The sequence below is a fragment of the Artemia franciscana genome, chromosome 21 (genome assembly GCF_032884065.1).
Source record: "Artemia franciscana chromosome 21, ASM3288406v1, whole genome shotgun sequence".
Taxonomy (NCBI): domain Eukaryota; kingdom Metazoa; phylum Arthropoda; class Branchiopoda; order Anostraca; family Artemiidae; genus Artemia; species Artemia franciscana.
In genome coordinates, this window is record NC_088883.1 from 26,740,818 (window position 1) to 26,758,930 (window position 18,113).

At 37.5% G+C, this 18,113-nt stretch overlaps 1 protein-coding gene and 1 non-coding gene across 2 annotated transcripts in view; one reads left to right on the plus strand and one right to left on the minus strand.

Annotated features, from left to right (window-relative positions):
- LOC136040627 (protein patched homolog 3-like) overlaps positions 1-18,113 on the plus strand; it is a gene marked incomplete in the record, with an annotated part of 148,648 nt that overhangs the window by 13,542 nt on the left and 116,993 nt on the right. Inside the window, 2 exon segments of the mRNA XM_065724903.1 lie at positions 418-664; positions 12,039-12,115. Coding sequence (XP_065580975.1) covers positions 418-664; positions 12,039-12,115 — 324 coding nt within the window.
- On the minus strand, positions 8,449-8,520 carry Trnad-guc (transfer RNA aspartic acid (anticodon GUC)). Its single transcript has one exon. It is a non-coding gene; the product is annotated as a tRNA-Asp (tRNA).

Here is an 18,113-nt window from a genome sequence, read left to right on the forward strand (position 1 = left end):
GGTAAATCCTCGCCTGTATGCTAGTGGGAAAGGTTCTACTTGGTAGTTTGAAAATACCATTACGTAAATAAATTTAAAGGAGAAATAAAAAAATGCTTCAACAACCTTACTCTTCCCTTTCTTTTCTTTTCATTGGTAATACACGGTATAAAGTTTTTAAGGGCTAATGCAGAGCGTACAATTCTAATCCCCGCAAACCCCCCTCAGAGGTGTCAATTCACAATTAGCGCCCCTGGCAGGGGGTATTTTTTTCATTTTTTTTATGAAGGAACAAAAAGATATTTTTCAAAATTTAAGTAGTCGGGGTGCATTTTATTTTTTTCGTTTCAATGCTCCACTATCACCCTCCCAATTGATCTCCCGACACCCTCCCCTAAAAAGGACTCTGTTCTTAATAATTTTTCTTTCTTTTTCCAGATGGGGTATTTGCATAACTTTAAACCCTTCATATTTTATTATTGGATGTCTGGCTATTGTTTGCATCTCAAGTGCAGGTTTAGTTTATTTTCGACAAGAAAATAGTCCGACTAAGCTGTGGATACCCCAGAATTCTGGATTTGTACAGAACACCGATTGGCTCAAGGACAACTTTCCCACGGATATGAGAATCCAAATGGCTATTTTCCGTTCTGAAAATATACTTACTCCACATGGACTAAAATGGGTAACCTAATGTCTAATTTTTAAATTAAAGTGTTAAGAACAGTAAAAATGGAATCCGATTTACAAGTAACAGTTCAATAAGGACAAATCCTTTTTGCTGGGGACAGCCATTGTGTATGCGACCGAAATATCCAGAGATTTTGTTAATCTGTTCCCTGGCTAATAAAAGGATTTGTGTCTTTTGAACTTTTGTACTAAATATCGGAAAAATCTGATTTCCATTGCATGTATATTATGGGGTTGTAGGGGGGTTGGTAAAATTTAGGCTATAGATCGTGAGTTTAAGAAGAATCGAACAGCATGCCGGTTCCAACTTCAGAAGAGCTCGGTCCCAAGAGAGGGATATAGCCACTTCCCCTGAAAAAAATCACATCCTAGTATTCATAGAAAAAAAATGGCTAAAATTTAATAAGTGGAAAAAGAAAAATCTTTAGAAAAATTTGCTGTTTGGTGCCTATCTTTGTAAACAGGCCAAAACGCCTTAAACCTTCAAAATTCCCTAAAATAGAGGGATGGAAAGGCTTGCTGTAGGCATAGAACCCGAGGCTCAAGGGGAGTATAGAGAGTTTCCCCTTAAAAAAAAGACCAATGTTAAAGTACAGAAAATAATCTGCTAAAATACCATTTAAGGAGTAACCCAATGAGTTTAAAATTCAAAGTAGTAAAATAAATTTTAACATAAAAACTGTACAACTAAACTTTAAAAGAAAGCCTTTAACATTAAGACCTTGATAGTAAAACCTCAAACATAAAAGTTTAAAAGTGAAACTTAAACTAAAACACTAAAAAACTAAAAATCTTAAAAGTGAAAAATTAAAAAAATTAAAAAGTGAAACTTTAAATGCAAAAAAATTTGAAACTTGAACTCTAAAAATCCTCTGAAATGGAGGGAGGAACAGGCTCGCTGTACGTATGGAACTCAAGGCTCATGAGGGGGGGGTTTATAGAGTTCCCAAATACCCATAACTTCAAGAAATTTTTGTATTATGAAGGGGGCTCAAGGCTCCCTCCTGCGTACGTCCCTAATTACACACGATAGTTAGGGAGGGGTCCTCCTTACTACATGCTCCCTTATGCTGATCTTATTAAGAGGAGCGATATGCTATCTAACCCGAATGCGGAAAGACCAAAAAGACAGAAGGGGAGCACACCTTGGAAGACCAGGAACACCGAGATGCGAAGCGTTGTAATGTTGGGTCGAAACTTTTTTTGGTACTTATATATTATACGAGAAACACATTCGAGAATTTACATCGTGAACATGAGACATGAGAACATGAGACATATAGTTGGTATTTTGGTTAGGTTAGTTTAGGCTACGTATTTAATATAATGCGCTCTGGGCAGCTCCCCCTCCATAATTCTTTGTTGTGGTTTTCACAGCCCAAGTTATTTGTCTAGTATTATCACCGTGAAAAACGGGTAATGTCTCATGTTTGTGATACAAGTTTTCGAGTGTGTTATTCGTACAATACATAAGTCCCCCCTTTTTTTACAAGACTATTCATTCTTTTTTTATATTAAATAAAAAAAACAAACAAGTTTTTTAAACTGCAAGTAAGGAGCGACATTAAAACTTAAGTCGAATAGAAACTATTCCGTATATAAAAGGGGTTGACCCCTCCTCAACGCCTGGCTCTTTACGCTAAAGTTTGACTCTTTCTCTCAGCTCTACTTTTTAAAACAATAAAAAACTTTAGCGTAAAGAGCGAGACGTTGAGGAGGGGTCAACCTTTTTTATATACGGAATAATTTCTATTCGTTTTAAGTTTTAATGTCGCTCCTTACTTGCAGTTTAAAAAAACTTGTTTTTTTTTATTTAATTTCTGAACGTTTTTGAATTAATGCATGTTTTGATTTTGGCTCACCGCATATGCATAATTAAAACGAAATTTACATATTATTCTGTTTTTGGCTAAATAGCTTTCTCCTAGTTTTGATCGGATGATTTTGATAAAAAAAGAGGTGGGCGAAGAGGCCTAGTTGCCCTCCAATTTTTGGTTGCTTAAAAATGCAACTACATTTTTTTTATATTTTACGAACGTTTTTGTTAGTAATAAACATACGTACCTTACGAATTAACTTACGTAACGAATTTCTATATTTGTGTATTTTTATTACGTATATGAGGGGGTTCGCCCCCTCGTCAATACCTCGTTCTTTACACTAAAGCTTGAATTTTGTCCCAAATCTTTCAGAATGACCCCTGAATCACAAAGGCTTTAGAGTAACGAGTTGAAATTACTAAAAATACCTTAGCGTAAAGAGCAAGGTATTGTGGAGGAGACGAACCGCCTTATATGCGTAATATTTTATGTTCGTTTTGAGTTCTAATGCTGCTCATTACTTCCAGTTGAAAAAAAATTATTTATTTTCTCATTTTTTTTTAAAATAATGCTTGAAAATCCTGTGCCCCCTTCATGGAAATTCTCTTCCCTCATGAAAAATTCCGCCATAAAAAGATCCTCCCACATAACCTCCTCCCCATAACCCATCCCCACCCCAATGTGAAAAAGTCCCCCTGAAAACGTCTGTACACTTCATAATTAGCAATTGCTATATGTAAACAATGGTCATAGTTTGTAACTTGCAGCCCCTCCCCCGGGGACTGGGGGGGGGGATAAGTCTTCCCAGAAGACATATTTACTAGGTTTTCGACTAAGCTGAACAGAATGGATATCTCAAAATTTTGATCTGGTGACTTTGGGGAAACAATGTGCGTGGGAGGGGGACTAGGTGCCCTCCAATTTCTTTTGGTCACTTAAAAAGGGCACTAGAATTTTCAATGTCCGCCTAAATGAGCCCTCTCGCGACATTCTAGGGCAACTGGGTCGATACGATCACCCCTGGGGAAAAAAAATAAATAAATAAACACGCATCCGTGATTTGTCTTCTGGCAAAAAATACAAAATTCCACATTTTTGTTGATAGGAGCTTGAAACTTCTACAGCAGGGTTCTCGGATACGCTGAATCTGATGGTGTGATTTTCGTTAATATTCTATGACTTTTAGGGGATGTTTCCCCTATTCTCTAAAATAAAACAAATTTTCTCAGGCTCGTAACTTTTGATGGGTTTGACTAAACTTGATGAAACTTATATATTTAAAATCAACATTAAATTGCGATTCTTTTGATGTAACTATTGGTGTCAAAACTCCGTTTTTCCGAGTTTCGGTTACTATTGAGCCGGGTCGATCCATACTACAGTTCGTTACCACGAATTGTTTGACAAGACCATTTTTTTTACAAGACTATTCTTTATTCTGTGTCTCAGGGAAGAATGTCTACACCCATGGTGAAAAGTTTCTAAGGTTGGTCGTGCGAACCTCCTTTTTCTTAACGTCAAATACTCTATTTAATTTTAATATCAGTTGCGGTTATCTTAAATTCACCTTGAGAAACTCTTTAAAAATAAAGTCACCGGAATCAGCTTCTTATTATGAAGGTTAAGAAGCATTAAAACAGCCTAAGCCTACATTCATGGTCATTTATTACTTCCTGAGTCTGGGGAAACCGGATTTTGATGTCAGCAAGAGATCGTTGACATTAGTCGTTTACGTATGCCATCTGTGTTTGCGCAACTAACCCTTAATTTTTATTAACGGTTAACAATATAAGGCATTTTATGGACGCAATGACAGGGGGCTATGGCAGGGGGCTAGATTCCCTCCAATCTTTTTAGTCACTTAAAAAGGACACTAGAACTTGTAATTTGCATTCGAATGAGTTCTTTTCCAATAACATAGGACTGTTGGTTCGATACAAGCACCCCCTTGGAAAAAAAAAACAACAACAAAAAATAACAACAAATAGCACGTTTTTGCATTCTTCTTGCAAAAAATATAACATTTCATATTTTTGCATAAGGGAGCTTGTAACTTATACAACAGAGTTCTCGAATACAGAACCTGATGATATGATTTTCATTAAGATTTCTTGACTTTTTGGGTTGTTTCTCCCCTTTTTGGAAATCAGGCAAATTTTCTCAGGCTCGTAGCTTTTGATGGGTAACACTAACTATAATCGTAATAAGCCGATTGTTTTGATATAACTATTAACACATAAATTCCGTTTTTTAGGGTTTCGGTTACTATTGAGCCGCATCGCTCCTTACTTACAGTTCGTTACCCCGAATTATTTGATTTAATTTTAAATTAGACAAAAATTTATGAATAAGCCTTGCAATTTGTATTTGACATTAGAAGCTTACAAAATAAGTTTGTGAAGTTAATTTGCGGAGGAATTCATGATGTTTTAACCTTTTGTTTATGACATTTCAAAGAAAATTTCAAAAGATTTTCTTCGGATTCCGATCTAATCGTTGATTTATTGAAACAAAATTTTGTTGGATGGATGCTAGACTGTGTATTAACTTAGTTGCATCTTTCTTATGAATTTTATTATGGCACTGGGTATTAACCAAGTGACATATAGCAATCGCAAATTCTGTCGGTCTGTCGGTCCCGGTTTTGCTACTTTAGGCACTTTCAGGTAAGCTAGGACGATTAAATTTGGCAGGCGTATCAGGGACCGGACCAGATTAAGTTATAAATAGTCGTTTTCCCGATTTGACCATCTGGGGGGAGTGAGGAGCCTGTTAATCCGGAAAAAATAGAAAAATTGAAGTATTTTTAACTTACGAACGGTTGATCAGATCTTAATGAGATTTGATGTTTGGAAGGATATCGTGTCTCAGAGCTATTATTTTAAATCCCGGTCGGATCTGGTGACATTGGGGGGGAGTTAGGAGGGGGAAACCTAAAATCTTGGAAAACGCTTAGAGTGGAGGGATCGGGATGAAACCTGGTGGGAAAAATAAGCACAAGTCCTAGATACATGATTGACATAACTGGAACAGATCCATTCTCTTTGGGGTAGTTGGGGGGGGGGTTAATTCTGAAAAATTATAAAAAATGAGGTATTTTTAACTTACGAACGGGTGATCGGATCTCAATGAAATTTGATATTTTGAAGGATATCGTGTCTCAAAGCTCTTATTTTAAATCCCGACCAGATCTGGTGACATTAGGGGGAGTTTGGGGTGGGGGAACCTAAAATCATGGAAAACGCTTAGATTGGAGGGATCGGGATGAAACTTGGTGGGAAAAATAAGCAGAAGTCTTAGATACGTGATTTACATAATTGGAACGGATCCGCTCTATTGGGGGGGGGGGGGGGTAATTATGAAAAATTAGAAAAAATGACGTATTTTTAACTTACGAAGGAGTGATCAGATCTTCATGAAACTTCATATTTAGAAGGACCTCGTGACTCAGATCTCTTGGAAAACACTTGGAGTGGAGGAATCGGGATGAAGCTTGGTGTAGCCTATAAAATAAGCAAAAGTCCTTGATACGTGATTGACGTAACCGTATTGGATTCGCTCTCTTTGGGGGAGTTGGGGGAAGGGGTTCAGTGATTCGGCGAGTTTGGTGCTTCTGGACGTGCTAGGACGATGAAAATTGGTAGGCGTTTCAGGGAGCTGCACAAATTGACTTGATAAAGTCGTTTTCACAGATTTGGCCATCTGGGGGGCTAAAGGGAGAGGAAAAATTAGAAAAAATTAAGTATTTATAACTTACGAGTGGGTGATCGGATCTTAATGAATTTTGATATTTAGAAGGGCTTCGTGACTCTTATTTTGAATCCTGACAAGCATTAAGCCTCTGATTTTTATTTTAAATCAATCTATTGATTCTTAGAATTTTGTTAGAGCTCATACCATATGAACTCTTGGCTCTTAGCTCTTCTTGCCTCGTCACAAGTGCCATATGAGCTCTTAGCTCTTGTTTTTTGGGGTCATTGTCTTTTTTTGTAATACAGACAAGTTGTTCAAGTTTGTTTAGTAACTTTTCTTGTTTAATGTAATTTTATTTATTCATAGGTGCAGACAGGTCTAGGCCTGTAGTCAGGGGCGGATGTAGAGCAAGATCTTGGGGAGGCAAGGAGTAAAATCTTTGGGGGGCCGATGTTACAAAGGCGCCAATAATTGACCAAATTAATAAATTTATTCGAAAAGAGAGTGAAAAAAAGGAATGAGTGCACCAAAAAATACTTGGGGGCTCCGCCACTGCCTGGAGTTAGGGGGGTAGATTTTTCCAATGGAAAGTTACGCTGAAGCCACAATCTTTAAAAAAAATTCCAGGGATCTCCAGTCCAATATCTGGGGGCTGTCCAGGGGCGTTAGTTTGGGTGGTAGGGGGTGATGTAGGGGTATTTGATCCTCTTTGTATTTTTGCCTCCCTCATCACCTACATTTTGATAAAACAACAAAATTGCCACCTTAGATTTTGAAGTAAATTTTGCTCCCTCCCCCTTACATTTTCATGAATTGCCGTAATTGCTACTATCTCCCCGTATATAAAGATAAGAATAAATTATATGCTCGATTAACGAGTTATCTACTCAAATGAAAAAAAATAATAATGATACAGCTGGTTGTGGGAACATATGGAATCGGCGGGGCTCGTCGCAGTTCGGTGGACTGTGGCTGGACCCGGAGACGAGCGGTTTGAGGAATGAGAAGCCCCTTGTGCTGAATCGAAGGGTTTACTTCGTTTCCCGGTACCTCCTTGGCTTTTCAAATATATAAACTTCTTCTGGCTTTTAAAAATTCACTGGAGTATATTTTCGTTTCATGCAGGTCCGGAAAATTTTGTTATTAATAGAGGTACTCGTTAAATATCGAGACTGCACTCAAGAATTTTGATCTGGAAGATCTGACAAAAACCCGTTTAGCTATCAGTATTCGAAGACAAGTAACTTAGGCTCAGTGGAAAGACTACGGTGTAGGTTTATTTCAATCAAATATATAATATCTAGAGTTAATATTTTGGCTAGATTAGGTTATGTTAAAAAAGGTACTTGTTAAATATCGCAACGGCACTCAAGAATTTTGATCTGGAAGATCTGACAAAAACCGGTTTAGCTATCTGTATTCAAAGAAAAGTAGTTTAGGCTCAGTGGAAAAAACTATGATGTAGTGTGATTTTAACAAAATATATAATATGTAGATATTTTGGCTTGATTAGGTTATGTTAGGCATTTAATATAATGCGTTCTCCTCGACCTGCTTTCCATAATTTTGTTCCAAAGTATTATATTTTCATCATGTTCTGGTATATTTCATTAAGATTAATCTTACTTCACTTCTTGGGTGTGTTCTGAATAATTAACAAATGCCTTAAAAGAAAGTCAAAGGCTCTACCACTCACTGAAACCGAGTTCACGTTTTGGAGGACCGTTTGATCGGCTACGTAGCAGCTGTTTGCTCCGAGAGTGGTACACTTCCGTGAGACCTGGCACCTAGTTTTGAAAATGGGCAACTGTTCAAAAAAATTATCGTTATTATTAAAGGCGAATAACGCAGAAGTCGTTTTATTATCTGTGGTAAGTCTCTTTTGTAACTAACGTCTTTTGAATTTCCTTATCAAAGCCTCCCCTGTAAAATAAAAGCTTATTATTTGCATTTTCACTGTTTGGAGAACAATACGCATGGTCACTAGGCCTGTATATCGATTGGCAGTGTCTGAGAAGCCATCTTCTTTCTCCAAGCCTATTTATCTTGAAAGCTATCGTTGTTCTCTATCTTGTTTAGTAACTTAAAAGCGCAATTACTGAAACTTCGTAATTGCTTTGTTTTCATTTTTGACGAGCATGTACTTTTCCATATATTGAGGTTTTTCTGTAAACTCTCTATTGAAAATCCCCTTTCTTTACAACGAAATTAGTGAAAATACCAGAAAAAACTTTTCTTATGTTGAAAAAACTAAAGTAAAAAATTCCTCCCCGGCGGGGAATCGAACCCCGGTCTCCCGCGTGACAGGCGGGGATACTGACCACTATACTACCGAGGACTTAAAATGTTAGCACAAACAAAAATGTTGTGGTGATACATATTATTCTCAAAAAACTTAAAAGTAGACTAGGCTGGAATTCCGCATCCGGAATCGCTCTGGGAGGAAGTAGCCCTAGTTGATTTGGGGTATTGAGCAATAAAGGATGTTTTCCGAGTCTAAATTATGTTCGAAGAAGGTGTTTTCAACACGGGGCGTAATTTGGTATGGGACGAATCCCAGACCTCGAATAACCGCCCCACTCAGACCCCAGTTTACCCGTCCCCCAGCTGAAACTTAGTTTCTTCCAAAATCTCGTCAAAAAAATGATAAAACAGAATCATTCATGTGTCTACAGAAACAGATCAGTTTTCTCAGTACATATTTACCTTTATAGTACTATAAAACACCTTTATAGTACTAATTAGTACCTTTATGGTACTAAATGGCTTTTTTTTTACTGTGATTTACACTTGTTTTGGGAAAATTGGCTCCAACTTTGACCCCCCCCCACACTTGGATTTTGACAAAATTATGTCACTGTTTTCAACGCCAACCCCCCATCTTTAAGAGTCTCAAAATTGGCGTCAATTGGAGGTGGTAAGTGGCACTTAGCCTCCTAGATTTGAAACATACCCTTTTCTGGTATTTTAATTGAAAAATGCCTAGTTTTTGCATTTCCTGGGAATAACTAAAAAAAACAATAAATTCAATCCATCCCTCGATTTTGAAATAAAAAATTGTTCCCCTAAGCTTGTGTTAATTGACGCAACTGGGTTAGAAGAATGCACTCAAGATCCGCATCAAATCTTGTTGTATAAAGGTTTTTCATTTTACCTGAGTGACTATAATAGAATTGCTATATAAAGTTTTATGAAAGTTCTTAAGCCGAACTGGCCAGACATGAGAATAAACAACAAAGAGAGATAAAACTCCACAAAAAAACCTCAAACGAGACTTCGGCCATTAGAGAGGAAAGACTAAAATAATGCGTATATTTCGCCTATATCCAAACTAGGCGTCCTCAGCACAAGATGAAAAGAAAAAACACTAAACTAAAAACGAATAAAACCACCACTAATAATAATAAGTACAATTGTCGCTACTGATCCACTTAGGGAAAAGAAGCTATTTGAGTTACTTCAAGGAACATTAGTTGCTTTGATGTTCTCATTGAACTTACACTTTTGACATACGATGCTTAGCCTTTTGATTTCCTAACATATTTCTTGATGGAAGGGGGGGGCTTGAATGTTTGCTGGAGTGAAGGACCACTCCATTCCCCATTTAACCTGCGCGAGTTAATTATTAGATAGTCATTTTCTTAATTCCTTTAAGACTTCCCTTCTGATATCTTGCCAAAAATGTTTATATGTGAAAAACCTGTTTTTCTGACAGGGAGAATTTGGCTTGCCGTCTTGTATAAACAAAAAAAAAATGTTCGTTGGATGAAACATTATACTGCAATTATTAAATAGCTAGAAATTAGTGTGACGTTAATTCAGTTAATTGACATATTTAAGAGGAACTTAGAGCAAACCTCTTTGTTGACGGATTCCTTTTCTGTGTAAATTATTGGATGGTATAAATGTGGAGAATATTATAAGCCCTCTGGGTTTTCTTAATAACTATTACGTCTCTATTTACTAGCTGGTATTTTTACTTATTCATTGAAGTGTACCGTAGAAGACTATGACACCGAACAAGAAGGATTTTATATTTGGCTTTCAGCCAAAGTATCCGTACAGCACACTAAGTAAGTACGCGGAAAACTTGTTCCGTAGGGTAAAAATAAGAAAAATGAGGTACTTGTGTATTATACGAAACTCACTCAAGTGCTTCATTTGATTAGTACCTTTTTCTTTGACGCTCAATCCTAATGCAATATCAGAAAATATGTTGAAAATATAATACTTTAGAAACAAATTTGGGCTATATATTTGCACATTAGGGGGGGATATCGACTGAGTGGTCGATACGGGAGCACCGTGGGAGGGGGCACCTAGGCCCCCTCCCACACTCATTATTTCCCAAAAGTCATCGGATCAAAATTCTGAGATAGCCATTTTATTCACCATATTCGAAAAACCTAAGAACTATGTCTTTGGGGACGACTTACTCCCCCGCAGTCCCCGTGGGAGGGGCTGCAAGGTACAAACTTTGACTTGTGTTTACATATAGTAATGGTTACTGGGAAGTGTACAGACGTTTTCAGGGGGATTTTTTGGTTTAGAGGGGAGAGTTGAGGGGTGTTACGTGGAAGGATATTTCCATGGAGGAACTTCTCATGGGGGAATAGAATTTCAATGAAGGGGTCGCAGGATTTTCTAGCATTATTTGAAAAAACAATGAAAAAATAAATATGAAAAGTTTTTTCTACTGAAAGTAAGGAGCAGCATTAAAATTTAAAACGAACAAAAATAATTACGCATATGAGGGGTTTACCTCGTCGTAATACCTCACTCTTTACGCTAAAGTATTTTTAGTAGTTTCAACTATTCATTCTACGGCCTTTGTGATTCAGAGGTCATTTTAAAGGAATTGGGACAAAATTTAAGCTTTAGTGTAAAGAGCGAGGTATCAACGAGGGTTGAACCCCCTCATATACGCAATCAAAACATACGAACGTAGAAGTTCGTTACGTAAGTAATTTCGTAAGTTACGTATATTTTTGCCAATGAAAACGTTCGTAAAAAATTAAAAGTTCCAGTTGGCTTTTTAAGTAATCAAAAAATTGAAGGGCAACTAGGCCTCCTCCCTCGCTCCTTTTTTCTCAAAATCTTCCGATTAATTGCAATTAATTAAAATGCAAATTCCGTTTTAATTATTTTATGCGGAGAGCCAAGATCAAAACATGCATTAATTCAAAAACATCCAGAAATTAAATTAAAAAACAAGTTTTTTTAAATGAAAGTAAGGATCAACATTGAAACTTCAATCCAACAGAAATTACCCCGTAAATGAAAGGGGCTTTTCCTCCTCAACGCTCTGCTCTTTACGCTAAAGTTTCTTACTGTTTTAAAAAGTACAGTTGAGAGAAAGAGTCAAACTTTAGCGTAAAGAGCTAGGCGTTGAGGAGGAAAAGCCCCTTTCATATGCGGAGTAATTTCTGTTCGTTTTAAGTTTTAATGTTGCTCCTTTCTTTCATTAAAAAAAACTTGTTTTTTTTATTTAATCTGATGAAAGATTTGAAGCCCCATCAGGGCTCCTCAGAGAGATTCCTCAGATTTCTTATGATACACATGCTCTTGAGGGAGGGAAGGGTAGGGGGTATGAGAGCATTTTACTTAGGGAAGGGTTTCAAAATTAGAAAGGAGAACATTTTTTGGTCACTATTTTTAAGTTTTCCACTAGGAGGGGGGGGGGGTCTTCAGACAAACATTCGAGCGTGATCCCCCCCCCCCGTCCATGAGATAAGAGCTTATAATAAGATGCAAGTCATCTTATAATATTCTTAGAGAGTGTATTTATTCCTCTCTTTCAAGGAGGCTTTTTTTGCATGAATGTATTTATTCGTTTAACATTTAATTTTATTTAAGATGGCCGACGTTCAAGAAAGAATTGAGAACAGCAAGAGCGAGAATGGTAAATTATCTTGGGATAAAGCATGCTATCGGTAAGTTGCATTTTTCCCAGTACATAAGTGATTTAATCAAGTACTTGAGTTATTTTAAGTAGTGAGGTGTTTGAATCATTTAGTCTCAAATACTTAAGTATTGTTAAAGCAACAAATAAGACCGCTTTTTTAAAACCTATCGATTAAAAAAAAACTTCCTATGTGAAATTTTAAGCCATCAAAAAGAATGAACAGTTAAGTTCTGTAAAACCTCCGGTGTGAAACTGTGTGAAACCTGAACTGTTTACCTGCTGTGTGAAATTTTAAGCCAGTAAAAAGAATGATCAGTTGAATTCCGTGAAACCTCATGTGTGAAATTGTATGAAACCCCCTGAACAGTTAACCTCCTGTATAAAATTTTATGTCGGCAAAAAGAAAAAAATGGTAAAGTAGGAGGAAAATAAATTGAAAAACTAAAAAAAAGAATTGTGATCAGTATAGTGTCTGATAGCACAGAACAGTGGTAAGAAGACTGTCCTACAGAAACAGCGGATTTGAGTTTGACCCAACCTGCAGTAACATTTGTTGTCTTTTAGTAATTTTAAACCTGGTGGTAACATAATGGATTGATATCTAATAATACGGGTCGCGCGACAAGGGTACTGCTTTTTTCTGTAAAAACCAACGATTTTTAAACCACCCAGTGATCTAAATGTTGATTCGACGCCCGATGCATCAGCAATCGTTCTGGAGAATCTAAAGGGTATCCTTTATTCTTTTTTATAGTTTCTGTTACTTTTGTGTAAGATATATTTTATAAATAAAATTAGGCACAAAACATGGTGGTATTGACCCCCCCGGAAGGCTCCTCTAGCCCGTTAAGTTGGGGGTAGATACATACACTATTTGAACACTAACACAAAAGATAAATAATCATCATTTTAATTGTGTTCGGATTTTCACATAGATAAATTAAAAATATAGGATATTTTTCAGAAAATTGCAAAAATCGTGAGATCTCGAGTAGATGGGGGCTTGGGTTCTTCGACCCCTTGCCGAGAATCGCATGGATATTAGCACATCATAGTTTAGGGATTGCACAACAGTCACAGGATTATGTGATTTTTCGCTACCAACACTGCCTCTGGGCCTCCAAATCCATATCTCTTTTTCCTTTTGTACCTTCTTGGGGTGTGCGAAATGGGGTAAAGTGTATCCCCTTGGTTAACACAATACATAATTCGAAGACCACATTTCCTTTCCAGGACGATAAATAAAAGTTCAAATAGGGATAAGTCCTTCTAATAAACAGTGATAAATTTCAGAAAAAAATACTAGATATTTCGGTCACATTTGCATTGACCGTCATCAGTAGTAATACTTTACTATTACTCAAATGAATATCAGACGAATGCCTACCAGGAAAATCAGACGAATGATCCCCACGTAAAATTGAAGAAAATGCATCTCAGCAGGGGCATCAATTTGGGAAAAGGAAGAGGCATTGTCCTCCCTCCTATATTGAAGAATCACCTTTTTGTGGTATTTTCATTAAAAAATAAAAAAATACTAAGTTCCCCCCCCCTTCTAGTGTTTATAAAAATGCTCTTTTTGTATCTTTATTAGAAAACGGAAAAATCCTTGCTCCTTACGTTTTCTTGAACAACCCTCTCCCTTTTTCTTGGTTTATGATCCTTCTGCAAAGGTAAAATTGAAAGGAAACGGGATTAAAGATGCCCCTAGAATGGCCCGTATACAAACGAACTTTCAATATATGTTGGAGGGGGGCAAATTAGTAAAAGAAGAGGGAATCAAAGAATGAAAATGCTCTTGAATATCGTGCTACACCCCCCCACCTCTCTGTAAATGCCTGTCTCTGGGCTTCCCAATTTGGGTAGAGGTGGACAGCCTACGTCTTTTCATAAATTTCTTCCCAAATATTCTGGCTAATTTCGGAATTGGTTGCCGAATGTATTTTTTGTTTCGTTTTTTTTTCCATTTTTAAATCATTCAATAACAGGAAGGTTTGCAGGAGTTGGCCTCTGGGCCAACTTCCCCTCCCTCCTCCAAATTCTGAATTTTATTGAATTTATGGTCACTTCTTATTCAGTTTACCAAATGATTTTTTTTTAATATTATCCCCCACCCCAGGAAAAGGATTCATCCGTACGTATCTGATCAATGATTATTTCTTTTTATTAAACATGGCAAATTTAGTTTGTAGCACAAGAGATAAGAATCCAGTTAATTATTCAAAGAGTTGTGGAGAAAAATCTGCTTTTTGAATTAAATTTCCAGTTATGTTACGTAAGAGTGACTTATTCACTGTCATCTTTGAAAATGGAAGCTGTCCAATCCTTAGTAAAGAAACTCGTAGCGAATATTGATTTCTACGTGACTTGTGAAACTTTAAAAAAACGAAATGACTAGTGATGTATCAGTCGAGGAATCGCCAACTTCAGAAATAGCTTACACCACTTGGCGAGTTCCAAGTTTTGCGAAAGATTGCTAAGCTTGGCGGAATTGTAGCAAGAGCTGCGAAGACTGTGTCACGCACTGTGGGACTGTGACATGCTTAATGGAACTTTCTGGCGCACGTGGTGCTCCAATATGTTCGTCAGATGGGAGGAAGTTGGCGACTCTTCGGTGAGGTTTCAGTTTACCCGACGAATTAAGAACTAGCATTGGTATACGCCTAGATTTCAATTAATTCGTAAACATGTCATTCAAAGACGAAAAATCATGTTTACAAGAAATTAATTTATAATTTTTTCCACGAGACAAGTTTTTCAAAGAAAAGTATAGAGCTCCGTTAAGCCAAGAATGAGCAAAAACAAAGTCAAATAATCTTCCAAGCGTAAAATTACCACAAATTACTGTCAATAAATAAACTAAACACAAAAAGAACAGGAATTACAGTAAATAACCGAGTCAAACTCAAAGCGAGCAAAAATTAACATGAATAGGGCTGATAACCCCTGTGCCTTCTCAAGACCAGAACACAATTTGCGCTTTACTGGAAAAAACAGTAACAAAAAAATGACCGTGGATTATCAGTTAAATTGACTCTTTGACAGCCTAGATACACCCACACTCTATTGATTTAAATTGTAAGAGCAGAAGTAGTAATATAAGTATCCCGAAAGTTTCAACTTATACACCCAGTCGTTCCCAATATAATGCTGAGGTGTCTTATTGGCCATTTAACACAATGCCTTTTGATTTATTTGTAAAGCAACATTCAGTTTTAAAGCATAATGGGCCACTTGCATAATTGTGGGGGATTAACATGCCTAATAATATCCCTAAAGACATAGTTGCTGGACCGTTCTACTATGCTGAACAAAATGGCTGTCTCAAAATTTTAACTGGATGAGTTTGGAAAATGAGCGGGCTTGAGAGAAGGGCTGCTTGACCTCCAATCTCTTGTTACTCTTAAAAAGAGCACCGGCCACTCGCGCTGTGATTGGAGTACAGGGGGGGGATAATCACCCTCCAATCACTTTGATTATTAAAAAGGGCACTGGCCCTTTCAATTTCAAATCGAATGAGCTGTTTTTGAAGTTTCTACGACAACAAGTGGCCATCTCAAAATTAAAATCAGATGCATTTTGGGAAGATACGAGGTGTGGGTATCATCCTCCGATCACTCTGAAACTTAAAAAGAGCACTAGAACTTCTGATTACGAATTCAGTGTGTCCCCTCCGAAGGCTATACGATCACCCCTTTCTATATACCGTATAAGTCCCCAGGGCATAACTTACAACCCTTGCCCCAAGAGCTGTGGGGGGTTGTAAGACTCAAAGACAGGATTTCTAGACATTTCAGTTAAGTTGAAAAAATGGCTCTCTTAAAATTTTGATTAGATGTGTTTTGGGAGTTGATGGACCTGGGGGGCCTGTTGCCCTTTAATTATGATTAATAAAAGGGGCACTAGCCCCTTCAGTTTCCAATCGAATGAACTATTTTCGAAGCTTCTTCGACAACAAATGGCCATCTCAGAATTTCTATCAGATGCATTTTGGGAAAATACGAGGTGTGGGGAGGGGGTATTCACCCTCTTACCACTTCGAATCTTAAAAAGGGCACTCTAACTTCTGATTACTAATCCAATGAGCCCCGAGTTTATACGATCATCCTTTCTATGTATACCTTATACGCCCCCAGGTCATAACTTAAAACCCTTGCCCTGAGGGCTCTAGGGGGGGGGTCATCCTCAAGAACATAATTTCCGGACCTTTCAATTGCGTTGAACCAAATGGCTACATAAAAATGTGAATTGGATGGGTCTGGGGAAATGGTTGGTGTGGTAGGGGGGTTAGTCCTATCGCCTTCGACTATCTCAAAGCGCACTAGCCCTTTCAATTTCCAATCGATTGAGATGTTTTTGAAGTTTCTAAGGCAAAAATGGCTATCTCAAAATTTCCAATGTTCCCCCTCCGAAGTTTATATGATGATCCTTTCTGCATATACCTTATATGTCCCCAGGGCATAACTTACAACCCTTGCCCTGAGGACTGTAGGGAGGGGTTCATCCTCAAAGATATGATTTCCGGACCTATCAACTACGTTGAACAAAATAGTTATCCCAAAGTTTTGATTGGATGTGTTTGAGGAAATGGTGGGCGTGGGAGTTGCCCTCCAATCACTTTTGACTATTAGAAAGAGTATAGCCCTTTCAATTTCCAATCGAATGAGCTCTTTTCGAACTCTCTACGACAACAAATGGTTATCTCAAAATTTCTATCAGATGCATTTCGGGAAAATACGAGGTGTGTGTGTGTGGGGAGGTATGCACCCTTTGATCACTCTAAATCTTAAAAAGGGCATTAAAACATCTGATTTTCAATCAAATGAGCCCATTTCCGAGTTTTTACGATCAACCTTTCTATATATACCTTATATGCTCCCAGGTCATAAATTATAACCCTTGTCCTGAGGGCTGTGGGGGTTGTCATCCTCAAAGACATAATTTCTGGACCTTTCAATTACGTTGAACAAAATGACAATCTCAAAATTTTGATGGATGTGTTTGGGGATATAGTGGGCGTGGGAGGGGGGTTAGTTGCCCTCCAATCAGTTTCGACTATAAAAGGGCACTAGCCATTTCAATTTACAATGGATTGATCTCTTTTCAAAGTGTCTAAGACCAAAAATGCCATCTCAAAATTTCTATCAGATGTAGGCTATTTCGGGAAAATATCAGGTGGGGGGAGTATCTACCCTCCGATGACTCTGAATTTTAAAAAGGGCACTAGAACTTTTGATTACCAATGTAATGATCCACCTCCGAAGTTTATACGATTATCCTTTCTATTTATACTTTATATGCCCCCAGGGCATAATTTAAAACTTTTGCCCTGAGGGCTGTATGGGGGCTGTGGTCCTCATAGACATAATTTCCGGACCTTTCAACTACGTTGAACAAAATGTCTACTTCAAAATTTTGATAGGATGTGTTTAAGGAAATGGTGGGCGCGGGACGGGCGTTAGTTGCCCTCCAATTACTTTCGGCTATTAAAAAGAGGACTAGCCCTTTTAATTTCGAATCGAATGACCCCTTTTCGAAGTTTCTACGATAAGAAATAGCCATCTCAAAATTTTTGTCAGATTCATTTCGGGAAAATAAGAGGTGTCCTGGGGGGTGAGTATCCACCATCTGATCACTCTGAATCTTAAAAACAGCACTACAACATCTGATTTTCTATCAAATGAGCCCATTTCGGAATTTTTACGATCATCCTTCCCATGTAGCCTATACCTTATATGCCCCCAGGGCATAACTTATAAACCTTGCCCTGAGGGCTCTGAGGGGCTGTCATCCTCAAAAACCTAATTTCTAGACCCTTAATAACAAAATGCCTATCTAAAAATTTTGATGGATGTGTTTAGGGAAATGATGGGCGTGTGAGGGGGGTAATTGTCCTCCAATCACTTTTGACTATTAAAAAGGGCACTAGCTCTTTGAATTTTCAATCGGATTTGCTCTTTTCTAAGTTTCTACGACAACCAATGGCCGTATCACAATTTCTATCAGATGCATTTCGGAAAAATACG